Source organism: Microcaecilia unicolor, chromosome 3, assembly GCF_901765095.1.
Source record: "Microcaecilia unicolor chromosome 3, aMicUni1.1, whole genome shotgun sequence".
In the NCBI taxonomy this organism is placed as follows: Eukaryota; Metazoa; Chordata; class Amphibia; order Gymnophiona; family Siphonopidae; genus Microcaecilia; species Microcaecilia unicolor.
The window spans coordinates 185,199,773-185,223,404 of NC_044033.1; the positions used below are offsets into that span (position 1 = coordinate 185,199,773).

A 23,632-nucleotide genomic window follows, 5' to 3' on the forward strand; every position below is an offset into this window, starting at 1 on the left:
TTCCACATGAGATGCACAATACTACCACTGAGCTGGCTCAAACTTGTTTTATTGTTGAGAGTGAGTCTCCAGAGAAAACTATCAAGGAAGGGGCACAGAGGGCAACCTCTTCACTATAGAAATGGGGAGTGTGGAAAATGGTTGTGGTGAGGGGGAAGAGGGCAGGGTCTCCTTCTTGTTTTCTAGTCTCTAAATTAGTGTGTTTTGACAGATAATTTTGTGGTGGTTCAGAGCTCCTGTGTCCGAACCTGTCCAAATGAGAACACAGAGGTGGAGAAACATGGTGTCAAGATGTGTGAACCCTGCTCTGGTGTCTGTCCCAAAGGTGAGAAGAGGAGGAGAGGCCTGGAGAACTGGGGGACAATAAGAGAAATGAGGGTGGGGAGGAGAGCCAAGTGAAATGTGAGATGGGAGAGAAAGGATGAACTTGAGGAGGAGGATCAGAGACTCTGGGAAGAGAGGGGGACTTGCTTGTATAGCAAGTCATGTGCATTGTACAATGACTTTGGAGCAGAATCTGCTGCGGTTCTCAATCTGGCCGTTTGTACTTGTGCCTTTATTTCTAGTCTGTGAGGGAACGGGAACTGGCAGCAAGTACCAGATGGTGGATTCTAGCAACATCGACAGATTCATCAACTGCACCAAAATTCTGGGCAACCTGGACTTCCTTATCAGTGGTTTTGAAGGGTGAGTACCTCTACTGGGGTCACCAGCAATCCCTTATCATTAAGGGGCGGGATATCCATGGAGTACTACAGTCTCAGGCATGCGATGTAATACATGCAGGACTGGATTCGTCCATCCCTGTGACATGCACATGTTGTTGATTCCTCCTTAATATTATAGATCCATTCTGTTCCTTATTCCCAGCTTATTTCCATCACCCTCTCTCCATTCTTTTCTCTCTCTCTCTCTCTCTCTCTCTCTGCCCTTTATTTATTTATTTATTGACTGACTTACTTACCACCTTTTAGAAGAAATTCACCCAAGGCGGTGTAGAGCAAGACAATCTGGACATAGGAAATAGACAATTACAGCAGTAAGATTATTAAAATAACAGTACATAGTATGACATTATGCAATAAAACATATTAATAGACAGCAGTAAGATAAACAGGAGTTAGAAAATAAGGGGACCGACTTAAAGAAAGTTACACATGAAGTCAGAAAGGTGTTTGAATATAATCTCAGCTAGCGTAGGAGTGGATAAGCAAGTCCTGCTAGTATGTTCAGCTTGCGTTAGTCCTTGTGTGTGTGATTATCTAGTTAGTTGCTTCTTCCATTAAAGACCTGGGAAAAGAGCCAAGCTTTCACCTGCTTCCTGAAGTAGTCTTGTGTTAAGCAAAGCCTTTCAAGGAGTGCATTCCAGATTGTGGGGCTACTCTGGAGAAGGCTCAGGGGCAAGTATCACATTGTAGGATGCCCTCTAGAGAGGGTGTGGTTAGGGTTATTCCCTGGGAGGACCTTAGTGACCTTCGAGGTGTGTAGGTTGAGATCCTGTTCTTCCAGATCAGACATAGAGTTTTACATTTAGCCTTGTATTGTCCTGGTTGCCAGTGAAGTTTTTGTAGGAATGGTGTGATGTAACCATGTCATTGTCCCCAGTCCCCTATCCAACTCCTAATTTCAGGGACACAGTTACCACGACCCCTTTGTACTATTTTCCAGGAGTGTGAGAATTCCCTAATGGAGTGTTTTCGTTCTTCACAGAGACCCCTTTTATAATATTCCTGCACTGGATCCAGAGAAGCTCAACGTTTTCCGGACAGTGCGCGAGATCACGGGTAAGTGATGCAGGCTCTGCATTGGAGGACCATTAAGAGGTGTTCCAGTCAAAAGAAAGAACCTAAGCAAGGCATGTTGCTGTCTCTCTCTCACAAAAAAAAGGGGAGGTAAAAACCCTCACGATACCGTGAGATGTGAAACTAAAAAAGTGAGGAAAACCAAGTGAGGATACCAAAAAACACTTTATTGTATAAAAAACGACCCTGAAACAAAAAAAGTGAGGAAAACCAAGTGAGGAAAACACTTGTTTTTTGGTATCCTCACTTGGTTTTCCTCACTTTTTTTGTTTCACATTTCACCGTCTCTCTCTCAGCATTCACAATGACTGGTATGAGCTCAGCAGCACAAGCTGTTTGCTTGTTACATTTTTGGTCTACATATAGACGTTCTTCGTATAGTGCTGGAGCAGGGTTCTGCAGTGCAGGACTAGATATATCATATGGTGTTTGGGACAGGCTCTGCCACACATGAATTGCCTCTCCACATCTCAGGGGCCTGAGCTTTGATCCTGTGGGAGAGATACCTTAAGCATGTATCTTGCACAGTGACCAGGCCTGGCCTCATTGTCATGGGATGAGGCAGTCTGTGCTGGGTTGGATGAGGTGATGTACAATGATTGGATGGCACTGTGATCGAAAAGATGATCCATGCTGATGGCACAAGGTCTTGTTTTTTTGCTATTTCCAGGGTACCTAAATATTCAGTCGTGGCCGAAGCACATGGACAACTTTAGTATTTTCTCTAATCTCACCATCATTGAAGGGCGGAGTCTGTATAAGTGAGTGACAACGGACTTATTTGATCTCTTCTGACTCCACTGCTCCTTTATATAACACCCCCACTCCACCCCCACCCCTTGAAAAGCTTGGTCTCCTTCCATCTCTCTCAGCCAATTACAGAAATTGATGTTTTTGGTTCTTTTACTTTAATTTTTATGTTTAAAGCAATTTTTATTGTGCAACACAAGTAAACAACCCCTCCCCCCAAATAAATCCCAACCCTCCTTCAAAACCACCCCACCTCCCCCAGCCCCGGACCCCACACACTGCATAAGAAACACATAAATATGAACCTGAGAGTCAACTATTGAGAATGCAGCTTCTTGCTACAGAAGTTAAGGTCAGCCAAAATGGTTCTCAGGTAGCTTGAAACTGGTGCCCCTCCATAGAGGCAAGATCGTAAACATAGCACCTCTCCAATGCCAAAATTCCAATCATCTGGGAATGCCACATAGGCACTGAAGGCACTAGCAGAGAAAACCAGTTCTGCAAAATTAGTTTTAAAACTAAAAGACTAGACCAGCACAAAAAGCACACAAACTCCTTCCGCCCTGGAAGGAAGGAGATTGGGGAAAGTTCCAAATAGCAGACGAGGAGTATAGGGAATTGAGATCCTCCAAATGGAGTGCAGAAAGCATAGAACTCCCTTCCAGAGGGGCAATAATGAGTGGGGAAGTCCAAAACATGTGACCAAGAGTGGCCTTCAGAGTCCCAAAATTTGGACATTCAGCATTAGGACGAAGCCGCAGGACACAAGTTTTCTTAGGAGAGATGTAAAGGCACATAAGGAGTTTATATTTAATTTCCCAATAGGTAACATTATATGCAAACAAAGACTCCGAAGGCCACCAGTAAGACATTCCTCCTCCAGAGGCAAGCCAAGATCCGCTGACCAAGCAGACAGTACATAAGCATAGTCCATTGAGGGTGTCTGATCTTGCAGGTTACGATGGTAGAAACACAGTGGGACATTCTTTTGCGAATTAAGGGTATAGGCAGTGTACAACAGTTCATATACTTCAGAGGTTAAAGAGGCAGGTGGCATGGTTGCAACATAATGCTGAAGTTGAAGGAAGGCAAAGACTTCCTGCGAAGATAAGTGATATTCCTCCAGTAGATCAGCAAACAATTTCATTTGGCCTCATCAGTTAGAATCTGGAACAGATATTTAATGCCACACGCTTCCCAAGTCACAAAGAAAGGGGAATCAATGCCAGGTAAGAAGGCGCTATTTTTACGAAGAGGAAGCAAAGGTGTCCAGTGAGCATGAAGATGACGGAAACGACAAATCAATTTCCAGATTTGTCAAAGAGGCTGATATAAAAGAAAGTAGTGGCGGAAAAGCAAATGGCCAGGAATGCAAGGAAGGGAGACAAATTTTTTTTTAGGTATATTAGTGAAAGAAGGAAGTCTAGAAATGGAATTGTGAGACTGAACGATGCCGTGGATGGCTATGTGGAGAGTGATGATGAAAAAGCGAACGTGCTAAACAAATACTTACGTTCTGTGTTCATGGAAGAAAATCCTGGAGAAGGACCACGATCGGCTGGTAAAGGTACATATAAGAATGGAGTGGATATCACACCATTCACAGAAGAATGTGTTTATGAACAATTTTAAAAATTGAAGGTGGACAAAGCCATGGGACTGGATGGGATCCATCACAGAATATTGAGGGAGCTTAGAGAGATTCTGGCAGGTCCTCTTAAAGATTTAATAAATCCTTGCAAGCAGGAGAGGCTCCAAGGGATTGGAGAGAAAATGTGGTGCCTCTTCACAAAAGTGGTGACAGAGAAGAAGTGGGAAACTACAGGCCGGTAAGCCTCACTTTGGTTATTGGAAAAGTAATGGAAACATTGCTGAAGTAAAGGATAGTGAATTTCCTGGAATCCAATCAGTTACACAATCCGAAGCAACATGGTTTTACCAAAGGTAAATCCTGCCAAACGAATCTGATTGAATTTGACTGGGCGACCAGAGAACTAGATCAAGGACGCATGCTAGATGTAATCTACTTGGATTTCAGCAAAGCATTTGACACAGTCCCTCATAGAAAACTCTTAAATAAACTTGAAAGGCTGAAGTTAGGACCCAGAGTGGTGAACTGGATTAGAAACTGGTTGACAGACGCCAGAAGGTGGTGTTCAATGGAATCCACTCGGAGGAAGGAAAGGTGAAAGGTGAGTAGCAAAGTGCCTCAGGGATCGGTGCTGGGGCTGATTCTGTTCTACATATTTGTGAGTGATAATGCTCAAGGATTAAAAGGTAAGGTTTGCCTTTTTGCGGATGACACCAAGATTTGTAAAAGTTAGAAGAATGGTCTAACATTTGGCAATTAAAATGTAATGCAAAAAAGTGCAAAGTGATGCATTTGGGAAGTAGAAACCCAAGGGAGCTGTATGTCCTAGGAGGTGAGAGATTGATTTGCACAGATGGGGAGAGGGACCTTGGGGTAATGGTGTCTGAGGAACTTAAAGCGAAAAAACAGTGTGACAAAGCGGTGGCTGTAGCCAGAAGGATGATAGGTTGCATTGAGAGAGGAGTAACCTGCAGAAAAAAGGATGTGTTGATGCCCCTGTACAAGTCGTTGATGAGTCCCCACCTGGAGTATTGTGTTCAGTTTTGGAGGCCGTATCTTGCTAAGGATATAAAAAGACTAGAAGTGGTCCAGAGGAAGGTGACAAAAATGATATGGATCCTGCACCATAAGACATATGAGAAGAGACTGGAATACCTGAATGTGTATAGCCTAGAGGAAAGAAGGGACAGGGGAGATATGATACAGATGTTTAAATACGTGAAAGTTATTAGTATAGAAACAAATCTCTTCCAGAGAAGGGAAATGATAAAACTAGAGGACATGAGCTGAGATTGCAGGGTGGTAGACCCAATTGGGAGTAATTTCAGGAAATTATTTTTCACGGAGAGGGTGGTCAATGCCTGGAATGACAAAAACAGTGACGGAATTCAAAAAGGCGTGGGTTGAACACAGAAGAATCCTATTTAGAAAATAGATGGTAGAAAAGAAATAAACAAAAAAAAAACCTTAAATGGCTGCAGGGGGTGGATGTGTGAGTGACACTTGGAAGGCTACTTCGGCTGTAAAGAACTAAAGCCGATGCCAGGCAGACTTTGTAGGTCTGTGTCTGTAAATGGCAAACCAGTTTAGGAAAGTCTGGAAAGGGCTTCAATGGCAACTTCAGTAGCTGGAACCGAGAACAGTGCTGGGCAGATTTTTATGGTCTGGGTTCCGCAAATGTCAAGATGGATTTGGATAGGCTGGATTGAGATTTGACGGCAACTCCAGTAGGTGGAACGTAAAGACAGAGCCGGGCGGACTTCTGCGGTCTACATCCCAGAAACGCCAAAGAAAGACTTGTGATTGTTGATTTAATCATGAATTGATAATGAGTGTGATTGTTGGGCAGACTGGATGGGCTGTTCAAGTCTTTATCTGCCCTCATTCAATCATTTACTCTGTAAAACATATGAACCCACTCTGGAAGGGAGGCACTGCAGGAAGATAAGCACTGAAGTGTTCGTGATCAAACAGAAAGAGTTCCAGTGGAGTAGCAGATAACATGGAGGTATCCCGGAACCAGTCATGAAAATGTCACATGCCACAACTTACTTTAATTTTTATTTATGTTTTATAAAATATTGCAACTCCAAATAAGAAATTCTACAAATTCTACAAAATCAAAAAAACTCAAACACCCATTCTCCCTCCTCCACCCCCTTCCTGTCCTCAGGAAGCCTGCGACAAGAGTTCCATTTCTGCTAGTGAAGTCCATAACAATCAATAGTAACCATAATACCAACACATCCCCAAACCTAAGCATAGCCAGAGTATAGTCACCGTCAGCCAGCATGTACATCTGTATTCCCTCACTCCCTGACTGTACCATTCAACAAAAGATTGCCAAGTTTTGTCAGAACCACGCCTGTTTGTAGGTAAAGTTTATATGCATAATACGCCTGCCAGAGCATGTGTTTCAAACCATTTGTCTTTGGAAGAGTTGCAGTTTTCCAGCAGAAGGCAATTTCTGCATGAATTAGTGTGATACATCGAAATAAGATATTGGCTTGAGTTGGATTGATTCCCACTGGCTTCACTCGTAATAATAGAACCAGAGGGTCCAGTAGTATTACTGTTCCAAGCATGGCATTAAGAATCTTGACCCAGTCCAGTCAAAAAACTTTAATGGTAGAGCACCCACTTTACATGGAAATAAGAAACCACCATGCCACACCCTTTGAAATTGATCTTTTGATGTCAGTGTGATTGTCACTGATGTGATGACTTGTTTCAAAGTCTCTTCAAAGACTATCCATCAGTGGTCCTCAGAGGGGAGAGCTGCATTGATGGAGGATGCCCTCTCCCCACGCCATTGCAACATATATGCCCCTCTTCCTTGTTCTCCCCCATCCCCTCCTTCAGCCTCATTTGCATGAGGACTTGGACCAAGCAGGGCCACATCTTCTTGCCCGAAGACCTTAGACTTTTCACCCTTGCACTTTCCCTCTTACCCTGACAACAAGCAGTGAAATGTTTCCTTTGCATTTTTTCCCTGTGTAGCCGTGGCTTTTCCTTGCTTATCATGAAGAACAACAACGTGAGCTCTCTGGGTTTCCGCTCTTTGCGAGCAATCAGTGCTGGGAAAGTCTACATCACAGAAAACCAGCAGCTGTGCTACTACCACACCATCAACTGGACCTCGCTCTTCCGAACCCGCAAACAGGGCACCGACATCAAAAACAATCGACCCAAGAAAGCTTGCTGTGAGTTTCAGGCACCTGCGAGCATCTAATCTCTCTGCATTTATCCTTCTGTCCCTACTCCTCTCTCTCTCTCTCTTTCTGCTCTTCTCACTGAATTAATGGCCCATCTTCCTTTGACAGTGGCAGAGGAGAAGGTGTGTGACCCTCTTTGCTCCAGCGCTGGCTGCTGGGGTCCAGGGCCTGACCAGTGTCTCTCATGTAAAAACTACAACCGGGCTGGGACCTGTGTGACCTCCTGCAACTTCTACCAGGGGTGAGTGACCAGGAGATAAAGGGTACTGGGAGAGACCCGCAGGAGATGAAGGGTACTGGGAGAGACCCGCAGGAGATGGTCTGGGGGACAGAGATGAAGAGAGAGCACAGTGAGAGAAGACAGAGGGAGGTGAAGTGTGCTGAAAGGGAGCCGAGATTCATAGCTGAGGGCGAGAATAGTACGATTTATAATACATGCCACACTGGGTCAGAACAATGGTTCACCAAGCCCAATATCCTGTCTCTGAGAGTGACCAGTCCTGGGAAGTACTAGGTGGATACTAATAGGAAAATCCATTCTGTCTGCTCACTCCCATAATTGAAAGATGGAGATGCCCATGTCTACTTGGTTAAAACCTGTTATTGACCCAGCTATATTAGTAGCTGTAAACACATTTCTGCCAACATATTCCACAGCTTAACTGTGGATTGATTGAAAAATCACACCTTCTTTTAAATCTGTTTCTCTTAATTTTAGGAAGTATCCTACTGCTTCATGAAACAATAAATAACTTTCTCCCTATTAATAACTTGTTCTAACCACTCATGATTTTACAAACCTTGAACATATCCAGGCTGTGAAGTGCCTGAATCTCTTTATCCCTTCTTCATTGGAAAGTCATTCATCCCATTATCATTTTGGTTGCCCTTCTCTGCACCTTTTCTAGTTGGCTATTTATTTTTTGTGCGCTGGAGTGACCAGAACCCACACCCAAGGTGTGTCACACCATTGATTGATGTGGAGACATTATGATATGCATAAGCAGTATTGCATCATACCTTATGCTATGAGTTTATCTTGCTGGACAGACTGAATGGACCATACAGGTCTTTATCTGCCATTACCTACTACGTTACCATATCATGCGCTTTGTTTTATTTTCCATTCCTTTCTGAGTAATTCCTGAGCAGAGAATTGTGGGGTCCTCTTAGAAAGGCGCACTGAAAAAATGACTTGCGATAATGTAGGCGCGGGTTTTGGGCGCACGCCAATCCATTTTTTAGTGCGCCTGTAAAAAAGGCCTCCTTTTTTTTTTGCCAAAAGTCCACGGTCTGCTATTGAGACAGACATGGGGAAGACACTGCTTGCCCCAGGATTGGTAGAATGAAATGTTGCTACTACTTAGGTTTCTGCCAGGTAACCACTTGTAACCACCTGCCTCCACCTACCCTCCTCCTTCCTGTACACAATAATTGATTTGATTTGCTTACTTTATTTATTTTTTGTCTATTAGATTGTAAGCTCTTTGAGCAGGGACTGTCTTTCTTCTATGTTTGTGCAGCGCTGCGTATGCCTTGTAGCGCTATAGAAATGCTAAATAGTAGTAGTAGTAGTAGGTACTTGTGACCTGGATTGGTCACTGCTGGAAGTAGGATACTGGGCTGGGTGGACCATTGGTCTGACACAGTATGGCTATTCTTATGTTCTTATGTCGTTTACCCAGGTAATTGGACTATTTGAAAATTGTCCACCCTTCCTGCAGGTAAAAAGTATGTGCTGCTAATGCTTTGAGTTGATGTGACTGTCAGGATTTTTTGATTTGCTTTGACTGCAGCTGCTGTTTACTGTCCCATAGAAGCTGCTTCCCTAGGTAACAGCCTAGTCTTGCTCAGTGGTTTCCACACCAACTCCTCCCCCATTGTCACCTCTTACTTCTGTCTAGAACAGGGGTTCTCAACCTTTTTTAGTCGGGGGACACCTGACTGGCAATGCTCACATAATACGTGATGCACTTCATATATGACCCCATGGACCTTTAATCTGATACAGTACATAAGTAATGCTACACTGGGAAAAGACCAAGGGCCCAGCATCCTGTCCACGACAGCGGCCAATCCAGGCCAAGGGCACCTGGCGAGCTTCCCAAATGTACAAACATTCTATACATGTTATTCCTGGAATTGTGGATTTTTCCCAAGTCCATTTAGTAGTAGTTTATGGCCTTGTTCTTTAGGAAACCGACTAACCCCTTTTTAAACTCTGTTAAGCTAACCGCCTTCACCACGTTCTCCGGCAATGAATTCCAGAGTTTAATTATGCGTTGGGTGAAGAAACATTTTCTCCGATTTGTTTTAAATTTACTACACTGTAGTTTCATCGCATGTCCCCTAGTCCTAGTATTTTTGGAAAGCGTGAACAGACGCTTTACATCCACCTGTTCCACTCCACTCATTATTTTATATCTCTATCATGTCTCCTCTCAGCCGTCTCTTCTCGAAGCTGTATGGTAGTTCCTATGAATTAAATGTAAACATGTCCTGCATCCACAACACTGCCCCCCCCCCCCCCAAAAAAAAAAAAAAAAAAAGAGATGTGGATCATAATTAGCACATTTTTCCATAGGAGTTACTATGCAAAAAAAATGATATATTTTGTCTGATTCTCATACCATCTGAGTAATAGCAATATAAGCTTCTCCACTACTAAATTTACACTGTTTCAATAGCTTTCAGGCTTGTGGGTGGTATATAAATATTACTACTACTACTACCACTACCAGATACACTGTGAAATAATACAAAACCTGAAAAAATCCTAACTCAACGTACATGTAGCAAATCTACTATATAATGTACATAAGTACATAAGCATCGCCATGCTGGGACAGACCAAGGGTCCATCGAGCCCAGCACCCTGTCACCGACAGCGGCCAAAAGAACAAGCAATTTGTCCCGCCCATCCTAGAAATACTGTATTATTCCCTCGTCCATTCAATAACATTCTATGGCTTTTTCCTCCAGGAAGCCGTCCAACCCTTTAATGGTAGCATTAATTCCTATGATTTAAACAACATGAACCTCACCTATAAATAGACAGCACTACAATATTACACAGGGTGCTAGGACACCAATACATCTACTAGTAAAGCAACAAGTGAGACTGCTAGCAAGTTCTACACAAAAGTATATGCAAACAGAATACCACCAAATACAGAACGAGGGATCACAAATTTGAAATACAAATATGAAAAAAAAATTGAACTAGGAAGCCCAAGAAGTCAAACTGGGCATGTACCACAACACAGGAGAAATTAAAAACAGAAATGCATTTCCAACAAAATACAAAGTCCATATTCCACCTAGTGGCCAGGCCACTGTGGCCTAATGGTTAGTGCAGCAGACTTTGATCCCATCATCCTGGGTTTGATTCCCCCTGCAGCTGCTTGTGACCCTGGGCAAGTCACCTAACCCTCCATTGCCTCAGGTACAAAAACCAAGATTGTGAGCCTTCTAGGGACATAGATAGTACCTGCTTATAATTGGATTGTAAGCCACATTGAACCTGAACTCTGTTTGGGATAATGCAGGATACAAATGTCATTATACATAAATAAATAATATATATTCCACCTAATAAATTCAAAATAAAACACTTTTTTTTTCTACCTTTGTCTGGGCATTTTATCTTTGCAAGCCTGTTGGTCCCAGTTTCTTTTTTCTGCTTTCTTGTCTGCCTTCTGTCTTTTCAGTGGATGCTGTCATTTGTCCTTTCTCCACTTTCTTCCTATCTTCTTCCATTACCTCAATAACTCCATCTCTGACACATTTCCTCTGTCTCTTTTTTTCTATCTGCCCACTTAAATTTCACCCTACCACTCTTCAGTCCGCCACGTATATTTCAGTTGCCTATCAACTTTTCCATCTCCTTCTCTGACCCTCTAGCTCTCCTGTCTCATTCCTTCCCTGGCCTCCTAGTCTGTCTTCTTTTAGTCACTTCATATTACTACACGTCTACACTCTGTACTCGCCATTCTGTTCTCATTCATCTCCCCTGAGAACCCTTGTGGTCTCTCCCACATGGTTCCACCATGTCAAGCATCTCCCCTCCCTCTTCCTTCCTACACTTGTGTAGCTCAACATTTCCCCTCTCTTTCTCCACCCACACTCATAGCCCATCTCCCTGTCTTGCCCATCCCTCTCTCCTCCCCTTATGATCCAGCAACTCCCTGTCCCATCTCCCTTCCCCCTCCACCCCTGTGGTCTAGCGGTTCCCTGTCCCCTCTCCATTCCACTCTACCCCTATGATCCAGCAACTCCCTGTCCCCTCTCCCGCTCCATCTTCTCCCTCTCACCCCTTCCCCCCTATCACCCGTAGCTCTTTGTCCCCCCACCCCCCACAACCACTAAAATAGTGCAGCCTCAGTGTTTAGCAGGGCAGCAGCTCAGAGGGGAAAGCAACCTGGCAGCAGGAAATGCATCTACACAGATCCCAATGCCCCAGCTCCTTCCCAGGTTGTGAAGGCAGTAAACCAAGCACCGGAAGTGAAAGCCTTCTAAGTGTGGTTTACTGCCTGTGCAACCTGGGAAGGAGCACAGTATCAGGATTTGTGTAGCTGCATCCCCTCCCCCCCAACCTTTCCCTGTAATCCAGCATTAGAGAATGACACGGGGATGAAGTTTGTCCCTGTCCCGTCCCCGTGGGTTCTGTCTTCGTCCCCACCCCATCCCTGCATGCCCTGTCCCCGTCCCCGCAGGCTCTGTCCCCGTCCCATCCCCATGGGCTCTGTCCTCATCTACAGAGGCATTGAACACTTTTGATTTTATATTTAAATCTTTTTATTCAAGTATAAAAAGCAACAATATGCTGTGCAACTGTTGTGTATAAATTGCAAATAGAGAACAATAATAACAATGAGCAGCTATAATAACCTTCCTTCCCACCACCACCCTCTACCCTTCCAACTAGAAAATGACATGGGGACAAAGTTTGTCCCTGTCCTTGTGGGCTCTGTTCCCATCCCCGCAGTTACTGCGGTTCCCCGTCCCTGTGTCATTCTCTATTCAGCATCTCTCTCTTATACTTACTCTCTCCCTCCCTCCATGATCTGACATTTTCCCCACAATCTGATGATCCCTCTCCCCAGCCCATACCCCCACAGTCTGGCATGTCCCCCTCTTCTTACTCCCAACCCCTACCCTCCATGGGTCTGACATGTCCCACTCTTCCCAGCCCCCACCCTCTCTCCTGTTCATTCAGCCAAGGTCTGGCATCTCTCTTGTCCCTCACACATCCAACACCTCTTCTGCCTTTCTCCATCTCCTCCCCATGAGTCTAGTATCTCTCTTTCCTTCCTCCAACCCCCACCCTCCACGGTTTGATATGTTCCTTTCCTCCCACATCCCCACCCCCATGGTCTGACATGTTCCCTCAACGAAGGTCTGGCATCTCTCCTGTACTCTTCCCCCACACACATGTCCAGCACCTCTCCCTCTGCTTTCCTCCATCTCCTCCCCATTGATCCAGCACCTCTACCTTCTCTCCTTGTGAGCCCAGTACCCCCCCCCCCCCCCCCCCCCGTGAGTCTAGTAGTTTTTCCTCATCCTCCCTCAGCACTTTCTGGTCCACAAAAACCCAAGTTCTTTGCTGGTACTGGCAGTGGTAGTGGTAACAGGCTGTCTGGGCTGACCCGATTCCTTCCTTCTGCAGCGTCCCGCCCCTCTAATGTAACTTCCTGTTTATGTGCAGGTGGGACGCTGCAGAGGGAAGGATTCGGGTTGCCCTATACAGCCTGTTACCACTGCTGGCACCAGCAAAGAACTCAGGTTTTTGTGCTGAGGGAGGATGAGGAAGAATTTTTAGACTCATGGGGTGGGGGATGGGGGGGGGCTTGAGGGAGAGGTACTGGATTTGCAGCAGGAAAGTAGAGGAAACAGAGAGAAAAAACAGAAACAGAAAAAAAAGCTGCTTCGTGTGCCAGCCCCGTGACATCTCCTGGGTTAGTGTGTTGCATCATACCAGTTGAGAACCAGTGGTTTAGAGCTGCCACTGGGAGGTACATCATAAGAACATAATAACTGTTCATACTAGGTCAGACCAAAGGCCAATCACGCCCAATATCCTGTTTGCAATAGTAGCCAATCCAAAAGTACGGGGCAGGATCTCAAAAATTAGTTAGACTCCATGTCACTTACCTCAGGGTATAAGCTATGGGTTTCTCCAGATCTACTTTAATAACAGGTTATGGGTTTTACCTCCAGGAACCTTTCCAAATCTTTTTTCTTTTTTTGTTTTAACCCTCCCTCTGCTAACTGCCTTCACTGCATCCTTTAGTGACGTCAGAGTTAACTGTGGGTTGAATGATGAAATATTTTCTTCGATTGTTTTAAAGGTACTACTTAGTATCTTCATGGTGTGTCCCCTAGTCTTTGTACTTTTCCTGGGTGGTGACTCCTAAAGTGGTCCCTAGCATCATGTAACTATAATTTGTTTTTTTTCTTCCCAATGTGAATCACTTTGTACTTAAGAACATAAGCATTGCTATACAGGGACAGAACAAAGGTCCATCAAGCCCTGTATCCTGTTTCCAACAGTGGCCAATCCAGGTCACAAGTACCTGGCAAGATTCCAGAACAGCAAAACAGATTTTATGCTGCTTATCCTAGAATATGTAGTGGATTTTCCGAAGTCCATCTTAATAATGGCTTATGGACTTTTCTTTTAGGAAATTATCCAAACCTTTTTTAAACCCTGTTAAGCCAACTGCTTTAACCACATTCTCTGGAAACAAATTACAGAGTTTAATTACTCGTTGAGTGAAGAAATATTTTCTACAATTTGTTTTAAATTTACTACTTAATAGCTTCTTTGCGTGCCCCCAAGTCCTAGTGTTTTTGGAAAGAGTAAACAAGCGATTCACATCTATCTGTTCCACTCCACTCAGTCCACATCAATTTTCATCTGCCATTTGGATGCCCATTCTTCTAGCCTCCAAAGATCCCACTGCAATTTCTTGCAGTCTGCTTGCAATTTAACAACTTTGAATAGTTTTGTGACTTCTGCAAATTTGAACACTTCACTTGTTCCTATTTCTAGATCATTTATAATTATGTTAAAAAGCACCAGTCCCAGTACAGAGTCCTGGGGTGCTCCACTATTCACCTTCCTTCATTGAGAAAATTGGCCTATCATTTAACCAGCTCTCAATCCACAACAGAACATTGCCTCCTATCCCATGGCTTTTCTTTTTTCTTGAGAATCTTTGAGGGACTTTGTCATATGCTTTCTGAAAATCCAGATTCACTTCATCCACTGGATCACCTTTATCCGCATGTTTGTTCAAAGAAATGCAGATTGGTGAGGCAAGATTTCCCTTGACTAAATCCATGCTGGCTTTGTCCCATTAAACTTATGGCTATCTATATGTTCAGTAAATTTGTTCTTAATGGTAGTCTCCACTATTTTTCCCAGCAGAGATATCAGGCTCACCAGCCTGTAGTTTCCCAGCCCTGGAACCATATTTAAAAATTGGCATTCATGAGAACGTAAGAATCGGGGGGCGGACTGACCATTTGGGCAACTGGGCAGTGACCGAGGGCCCAGAGGCTCTAAGGGGCCAGAAGCTCTGCCCAGATGCCCGGTGCGCCGCTGGTGATCTATGGCCTCTGCCGGGGGAGGGGGGGGTGACATGTTCTTTCCTGTCTGGCCTGCTGGCCTGCTGCTATTCCCCCCCCCTCCCCCCCGCCCGGCACCACCGTATTTTTAAATTGGTGGCCGAGACTTCCTACGGAAGTCTCGCAAGACTGTTGAGACCTGCGAGACTACTGAGGGAAGTATCGACTGCCATTTTAAAAACATGGCGGCACCAGCAGATGGGGGAATAGCGGCAGTGCAGCAGGCAGGAAAGAACTCCCCCCCCCCCGCAGAGGCTACCAGACCACCAGGACCCCTCAGGTAGGGCTGGGGCAGCGGGGGCAGCAGCTACAGTGGCAGGGGCAGCAGGGGGGTGTCGGGCAGCAGACGGGTGGGGGACCCAGCCCACCCTCATTCCGCCTCTGGTAAGAATAGCTATACTGGGTCAGACCAATGGTCAATCTAGCTCAGTATCCTGTTCCCAACAGTGGCCAATCCAGGTCACCAGTACCTGACAGAAATCCAAATAGTAGCAACATTTCATGCTACCAATCCCAGGGCAAGCAGTGGCTTCTCCATGTCTGTCTCAGTAGCAGACTATGGACTTTTCCTTCAGGAGCTTGTCCAATCCTTTTTTAAACCCAAATAGGCTAACCACTGTTACTACATCCTCCGGTAAAGAGTTCCAGAGTTAAACTATTGGTAGAGTGAAAAATTATTTCCTCCTATTTGTTTTAAAAGTGTTTCACTGTATTGAATGTCCCCTAATCTTTGTACTTTTTTAAAAACTAAAAAATCGATTCACTTCTACTATACCACTCAGGATTTTGTAGACCTCAATCATAGCCGTCTCTTTTCCAGGCTGAAGAGCCCTAAGTTCTTTAGCTTTTCCTCATATGGGAGGAGCTCCAGCTCCTTTATCATTTTGGTCGCTCTTCTTTGAACCTTTTCTAATTCCGCTATATCTTTTTTGAGATACGGTGACCAGAACTGAATGCAATACCAAGGTGTGGATGCACCATGGAGCAATACAAAGGCTTTATAGTATTTTCGGTCTTATTCACCAACCCTTTCCTAATAATTCCTAGCATCCTGTTTGCTTTTTTTGGCCGCTGCCCAGCACACTGAGCAGAAGATTTCAGCGTATTATCTACAATGACATCCAGATCTTTTTCTTGAGTGCTGACCCCCAAGGTGGACCCCAACATCAGGTAACTGTGATTCGGATTATTCTTTCCAATGTTCATCACTTTGCATTTGTCCACATTGGATGCCCAGACTTCCAATTTCCTAAGGTCTTCCTGCAATTTTTCACAGTCCGCATATGTTTTAACAGCCTTGAATAGTTTTGTGTCATTTGCAGACTTAATCACCTCACTCTTCGTTTTTATTTCCATATCATTTATTATTATGTTAAATTTCACCACTCCTAGTACAGATCTCTGTGGCACTCCACTGTTTACCCTCATCCATTGAGAAAAATGGCCATTTAACCCGACCCTCTGTTTTCTTTCCAGTAACCAATTCCTAATCCACACCAGAACATTGCCTCCTATCCCATGATTCTTTAATTTTCTCAGGAGTTTCTCATGAGGAACTTTATCAAAAGTTTCTGAAAATCTAGATACACATCAACTGGCTCACATTTATTCATGTGTTTATTCACGCCTTCAAAGAAATGAAGCAAATTGGTGATACAAGACTTTCCTTGGCTCAATCCATGCTGACTCTGTCCCGTTAAACCATGTTTATTTATATGTTCTGTAACTTTATTCCTTATAACAGTTTCCACTATTTTATCAGGCACTGACGTCAGGCTTATTGGTTTGTAATTTCCTGGATCACCCCTGGAACCCTTTTTAAAAATCGGCGTCACATTATCATATATTAATGCTTTATCCCCTAGGGCCCGAAGTTCCATCCTTAATCGACTGAGCTTGGACCCAGCGAAGTTAGCTACAGGTTTTAGATAGTGAATAGGTCAATTTCCCTGGGATATTGGAGATATGTAGCTGCCTGGAAGGGGGATGGACAAAGGGGGGAGGGAGGTTACAGGGGGGAGGAATATTAGAGGGGTAAGGAAGGGCAGAAGGGGGGTTGCGGGGAGAGATATAGAGGTATCGATAAAAGAGAAATAGCGGGGAGTAGGGAGGGAGGAAGCTAAAGAGAAACGTGATGGCTACCTCTATGTTATGATTACAAGTTGTTCATTTGTTTCCTGATGTATCTTGAACATAGCGTATGAATATTGTATTGTCTGTGATAGGTCATCAATAAAATTGTTTAAAACTAAAAAATCGGCGTCACATTGACCACCCTCCAATCTTCAGTACTATGGATGATTTTAATGACAGGTTACAGATTACTAACAGCAGATCAGCAAATATTCAATATTCAGATGCCATAGATAATTTAATGTTAGGTTACAGATTGCTAATAGTAAATCTGCATTTTTTTTTTTAATTCGTTCAGTACTCTGGGGTGAAAACCATCTTGTCCAGGTGGCGTTTTACTCTTTAGCTTGTTGATTTGTCCTGTAGCATCTTCCAGGTTTACTGAGATTTGTTTCAATTCCTCTGAATCATCATCATTTAATACCATTTCTGGTATTAAATCTGGCCAGTTAAATCTTGTTCAGAGCTATCCACTTATACTCAGTGACACTTAACTGCTGAATATTACTACAGGAACAGCAAACGGGAAAAACCTCTACGTCAAATAATCCAATCAAGCAAGAGGTAGAGGCTGACCAAAAGACGAATCCAACGCTGGGAATAGTGCTTAAAAGACGCTTTATTTGTTGCTTGGACTAAAGGACCCGACACGATCTGTGTTTCAGCGTCGCAAAACACTTGCCTCAGGGATCACAGTAGTATTCAAAGGATATTACTGAGCAAACAAAAGAGCCCAAAGGCATCCGCTGAAGCAAAAATGCTGGACAACCTGCGTTCCCCGAAGTAGTCCGCTATTGTGACCCCTGAGGCAGATGTTTTGCGATGCCGAAACACAGACTGTGTCGCGTCCTTTTGTCCAAGCAACAAATAAAGCGTCTTTTAAGCACCATCTCCAGCGTTGGATTTATCTTGTGGTCAGCCTCTGCTCTTGCTTGATTGGAATATTACTGCAGACCATTAAAGAAAAAGGCGGCTATTTTGTGCAGGGGTGGAGTCAGCACTTATGTGGTTAAATGCCAACATTTAGTGCTTAACTGCCTAAGGGAGTCTTTTACTAAGCTGCAATAGCATTTTCAGCTCTCAGTAGAAATCAGCTGGCGGTAAACGCCGAGACTTTCTACTGTGAGCAATAAACGCTTCCGCGGCTTAGTAAAAGACCCCCCTAAGTTTAGTGGTTAAACCGGACTGCATAACAGTCAGTCCTGTCTTTGTGGCATCGCTTCTGAATATCGCACCTAACTGCTTAAGAGATAGCCAGTCACATAAACCTGGATATTCACTGCTGATGCTGGCCTCCCACTTAGTCACCTCTCCCCTCTCCAGTCGGTTCAAAACTCTGCTGCCCGTCTCGTCTTCCACCAGGGTCGCTTTACTCGTACTACCCCTCTCCTCAAGACCCTTCACTGGCTCCCTATCCGTTTTCGCATCCTGTTCAAACTTCTTCTACTAACCTATAAATGTACTCACTCTGCTGCTCCCCAGTATCTCTCCACACTCGTCCTTCCCTACACCCCTTCCCGTGCACTCCGCTCCATGGATAAATCCTTCTTATCTGTTCCCTTCTCCACTACTGCCAACTCCCGACTTCGCGCCTTCTGTCTCGCTGCACCCTACGCCTGGAATAAACTTCCTGAGCCCCTACGTCTTGCCCCATCCTTGACCACCTTTAAATCTAGACTGAAAGCCCACCTCTTTAACATTGCTTTTGACTCGTAACCACTTGCCTCCACCTACCCTCCTCTCTTCCTTCCCGTTCACATTAATTGATTTGATTTGCTTACTTTATTTATTTTTTTGTCTATTAGATTGTAAGCTCTTTGAGCAGGGACTGTCTTTCTTCTATGTTTGTGCAGCGCTGCGTACGCCTTGTAGCGCTATAGAAATGCTAAATAGTAGTAGTAGTAGTAGTAGTAGACGTGACTCAGCATTGAATTTCTGGGAATAACGCTGGCGGCAGCTAAAAAAAAACACTAACTGCTGCTGGCTGAATATTGACTCCCTAGTGATCCAGCTAACTCTCACGGTCTTCTTGTTTCTTACTTGTCTGTGACAAACTTCTTCTCAGAATCTATTTGAAATGCGGCGGAATATAAGAACTTTATAAGGTAACATAAGATACATCTAACATGCACTGCATCTCTTCTTTTCTATTTTTCTCATTTTCACCTACTTCTGTTTTTTTTTTTTGTTTTTTTTTAAGAGGCCTTTTTGGCTTTAAGATTTTTTTTCACAGGGTAACTGAAGGCTGGGATAAGGATGAATAAAGCTCCAGGGTGGGAAGAGTAGTGAGCTAGGAAGGGCAGCATAAGAATTGTGCTTTTCTCCCTGACCTTGGATGTTGTAACCAATTTGTCTATCCACTTTCTCCTGTGCAGGAATCATCGGGAATATTCCAAGGATGGAAACTGTGTCCAGTGTCACCCCGAGTGTGAGAGCATAGAGGGAGACTTCACCTGCAATGGCCCTGTATGTACTATTTCACTATTCCTAACACCTGAACTGTGCAGTCCGTACACTGAACTCTCGACTTCAACTCTGACTCCATTTTTCTACTCGCTGACTTAATTTTTTTTATTCTGGATCTAAAGTACAGGTAAATATAACTTTAGATCCAGGACAAAGATATAAGTATATATAAGTATAAAAAGATAAATTTACTGTACATTGTAAAACTGTAATGTTTTTTTTATTTTGAAGCTGGAGTGGGCAAGCTCACATTCTTACCAACTCCACGACTCTGACTCCAACTTAGACTCCACAGCCCTGCCTAACACCTCCCACCTCTAACAGTGCCCCATGTGGGCCACCCTCACTGCCCCAGCAATGCTCTGCATCTTACTCCCCCACCAGCAGTGGCCTCCCTGCATGACCCTCTGAGGTCACCTCCTCCCCCTTTGGCTGTGGAAATGTGTGACACCTGGATGAAGTGGTCCAGCTTCTCAAATTTTGAACATCTTGTAACCAATGGTAGTTCTCTTTCTTCAAAGGGGCCAGATGAATGTGTGAAATGTGCCAACTACAAGGATGGGCCACACTGTGTGGAGACATGTCCAGCAGGTATTATGGGGGACAAGGGACCCATCTTCAAGTACCCGGATGCCAATAACGAGTGCTATCCATGCCATGAGAACTGCACTGACTGGTAAGTTGTGGCATTGGGGAGGGGCACTTAGGGGACTAGAGGGAGATGGGTAGAGGTGAGCTGGGCATTTGGGAGGATGGAATGAGGGAAAAATAGTTGGAGGAGGAAGATGAGCTGGGGTAGAAGGTAAGCCAGTCAGGGATAATAAGTCAGTTTGTTTATTTTTAAACCGGAAAGTCTTCCAAAAGCTGTTGAATGCAATGCATGTGTTGTAAATATTTATTTATTTATTGCATTTGTATCCCACGTTTTCCCACCTATTTGCAGGCTCAATGTGGCTTACACAGTTTGGTTATGACATAATCATTCCATGATATCAGATACAGTTAGAGGGGCATAATCAAACGCGAACGCCTATGTGTAAGAACGTCCATCTCTGAGAACGGGTCTGTGAAGGGGCGGGCCGAACTGTATTTTCGAAAAAAATGGACGTCCATCTTTTTTTACGAAAATACATTGGATTAGGGCGTTTTTTACCTGGGCGTTTTTGTTTTTTAGCGATAATCGAAACCGAAGCGGCCCAGCTGAAAAACGACCAAATCCAAGGCATTTGGTCGTGGGAGGGGTCAGCATTCGTAGTGCACTGGTCCCCTTGAGATGCCTCTATGCCAGCCTCAAATATCATACCTAGCTCCATGACAGCAGTATGCAGGTCCCCAGAGCAATTTTAGTTTAGTTGGTGCTGCGCAGGTCCCATGCAGAGAGGAAAAATCGGAAGAAAAAAAAAACAAGCAAGCAAGTGCAGTCAGGGACGTCCAAATTAAACCGATAGTAAAAGGGGGAATCAAACCAGCAACCTTCTGATTACAAGCTCAGTGCTCTAGCCACTGCACCACATTATTCAGTTGCTTAGATGTCCTTCCCTGTCCATTAAGTCCCTCCAAGTTTCTGTCAGCCAATCACAGCTTGTTTAGCTGACATCGGTGTCAGCTAAACAGCTGTGATTGGCTGACAGAAACTTGGAGGGACTTAATGGAAAGGGAAGGACGTCTAAGCAACTGAATAACGTGGTGCACTGGCTAGAGTACTACTACTACTACTTGACATTTCTAAAGCGCTACTAGGGTTACGCAGCGCTGTACAATTTAACATAGAAGGACAGTCCCTGCTCAAAGGAGCTTACAATCTAAAGGACAAATGTACAGTCAGTCAAATAGGGGCAGTCTAGATTTCCTGAAAGGTCTAAAGGTTAGGTGCCGAAAGCAACATTGAAGAGGTGGGCTTTGAGCAAGGATTTGAAGATGGGTAGGGAGGGGGCTCAGGAAGTTTATTCCAAGCATAGGGTGAGGTGAGGCAGAATGAGCGGAGCCTGGAGTTGGCGGTGGTGGAGAAGGGTACTGAGAGGAGGGATTTGTCCTGTGAGCGGAGGTTACAGGCGGGAACGTAAGGGGAAATGAGGGTAGAGAGGTAATGAGGGGCTGCAGACTGAGTGCATTTGTAGGTAAGAAGGAGAAGCTTGAACTGTATGCGGTATCTGATTGGAAGCCAGTGAAGTGACCTGAGAAGAGGGGTGATATGAGTATATCGGTTCAGGCGGAATATAAGATGTGCAGCAGAGTTCTGAACGGACTGAAGGGGGGATAGATGGCTAAGTGGGAGGCCAGTAAGGAGTAGGTTGCAGTAGTCAAGGCGAGAGGTAATGAGAGCATGGACGAGAGTACGGGTGGTGTGCTCAGAGAGTACTGAGCTTGTAATCAGAAGGTTGCTGGTTCAAATCCCCCTTTTACTATCGTGGTAATTTAGACGTCCCTGACTGCACTTGCTTGTTTTTTTTTTTTTCTTCCGATTTTTCCTCTCTGCATGGGTCCCGCGCAGCACCAACTAAACTAAAATTACTTTGGGGACCTGCATACTGCTGTCATGGAGCTGGGGATGACATTTGAGGCTGGCTTACAAGTTGGAAAAAAAAGTGTTTAACGTTCCGTTTTTTTTGGTGGGAGGGGGTTGGTGACCACTGGGGGAGTCAGGGGAGGTCATCCCCGGTTCCCTCCGGTGGTCATCTGGTCATTTAGGGCACTTTTTTGGGACCTGTTCGTGAAAAAAACGGGTCCAACAAAAGTGACCTAAATTCTCTCTAAAAACGCCTTTCTTTTTTCCATTATCGGCTGAGCACGCACATCTCTGCTCAGCCGATAACCACGCCTCAGTCCTGCCTTCACCACGCCTCCGACACGCCCCCATCAACTTTATTCGTTCCCGCAACGGAGTGCAGTTGGAAACGCCCAAAATCGGCTTTCGATTATACCGATTTGGGCACCCGCGTGAGAAAGACGTCCATGTCCCGATTTAGGTCGGAATATAGGCGTTTTTCTCTTTCGATTATAAGCAGGTTAGTAATGTACAAAGATTAAGTAAGGGAAGAGAGAAGGAAGGTTTTAGGCAGGATGGAAGGTGGACTTTAATAACTGGGTGGATTGGTGAGGTATTTTTGTAAGGTGGTTTTGTAAGGCTAACCACCTTATAATTGAAAGAGAAAAACGCCTAGATTTCGACCCAAATCGGGAGATAGACGTTTATCTCACAAAAACGAATAAATCGGTATAATGGAAAGCCGATTTTGGACGTTTTCAACTGCACTCCATCGCGGAAGCGTACAAAGTTGACGGGGGCGTGTCGGAGGCATGGCGAAGGTGGAACTGGGGCGTGGTTATCGGCCGAGGAGAGATGGGCGCCTTTCGCCGATAATGGAAAACAAGTATGCGTTTGTAGCTAGAATTTAGGACACTTTTCCTGGACCCTGTTTTTTCACGAATAAGGCCCCAAAAAGTGCCCTAAATGACCAGATTACCACCAGAGGGAATCGGGGATGACCTCCCCTGATTCCCCCAGTGGTCACTAACCCCCTCCCACCACAAAACATGATGTTTCACAACTTTTTATTTTCACCCTCAAATGTCATACCCACCTCCCTGGCAGCAGTGTGCAGGTCCCTGGAGCAGTTGTTAGGGGGTGCAGTGGACTTCAGGCAGGTGGACCCAGGCCCATCCCCCCCTACCTGTTACAATTGTGCTGCTTAATGCTTAGTCGTCCAACCCCCCCAAACCCACTGTACCCACATGTAGGTGCCCCCCTTCACCCCTTAGGGCTATAGTAATGGTGTAGACTTGTGGGCAGTGGGTTTTGAGGGGGATTTGGGGGGCTCAACACACAAGGGAAGGGTGCTATGCACCTGGGAGCTCTTTTACCTTTTTTTTTGTTTTTGTAAAAGTGCCCCCTAGGGTGCCCGGTTGGTGTCCTGGCATGTGAGGGGGACCAGTGCACTACGAATCCTGGCCCCTCCCACGAACAAATGCCTTTGATTTATTCGTTTTTGAGCTGGGCGCTTTCATTTTCCATTATCACTGAAAAACAAAAATGCCCAGCTCAC

At 44.7% G+C, this 23,632-nt stretch overlaps 1 protein-coding gene across 3 annotated transcripts in view; it reads left to right on the plus strand.

Moving 5' to 3' along the window:
• Nucleotides 1–23,632, plus strand: part of ERBB3 (erb-b2 receptor tyrosine kinase 3) — a 164,978-nt gene that overhangs the window by 80,995 nt on the left and 60,351 nt on the right. For all 3 annotated transcript variants that reach the window (XM_030196749.1, XM_030196750.1, XM_030196751.1), the window contains exons 8-15: nucleotides 212–325; nucleotides 567–687; nucleotides 1,711–1,784; nucleotides 2,473–2,563; nucleotides 7,144–7,346; nucleotides 7,467–7,599; nucleotides 19,499–19,589; nucleotides 20,111–20,265. In XM_030196749.1, the coding sequence (XP_030052609.1) occupies nucleotides 212–325; nucleotides 567–687; nucleotides 1,711–1,784; nucleotides 2,473–2,563; nucleotides 7,144–7,346; nucleotides 7,467–7,599; nucleotides 19,499–19,589; nucleotides 20,111–20,265 (982 nt within the window). The remainder of the gene's footprint in view (nucleotides 1–211; nucleotides 326–566; nucleotides 688–1,710; nucleotides 1,785–2,472; nucleotides 2,564–7,143; nucleotides 7,347–7,466; nucleotides 7,600–19,498; nucleotides 19,590–20,110; nucleotides 20,266–23,632) is intronic.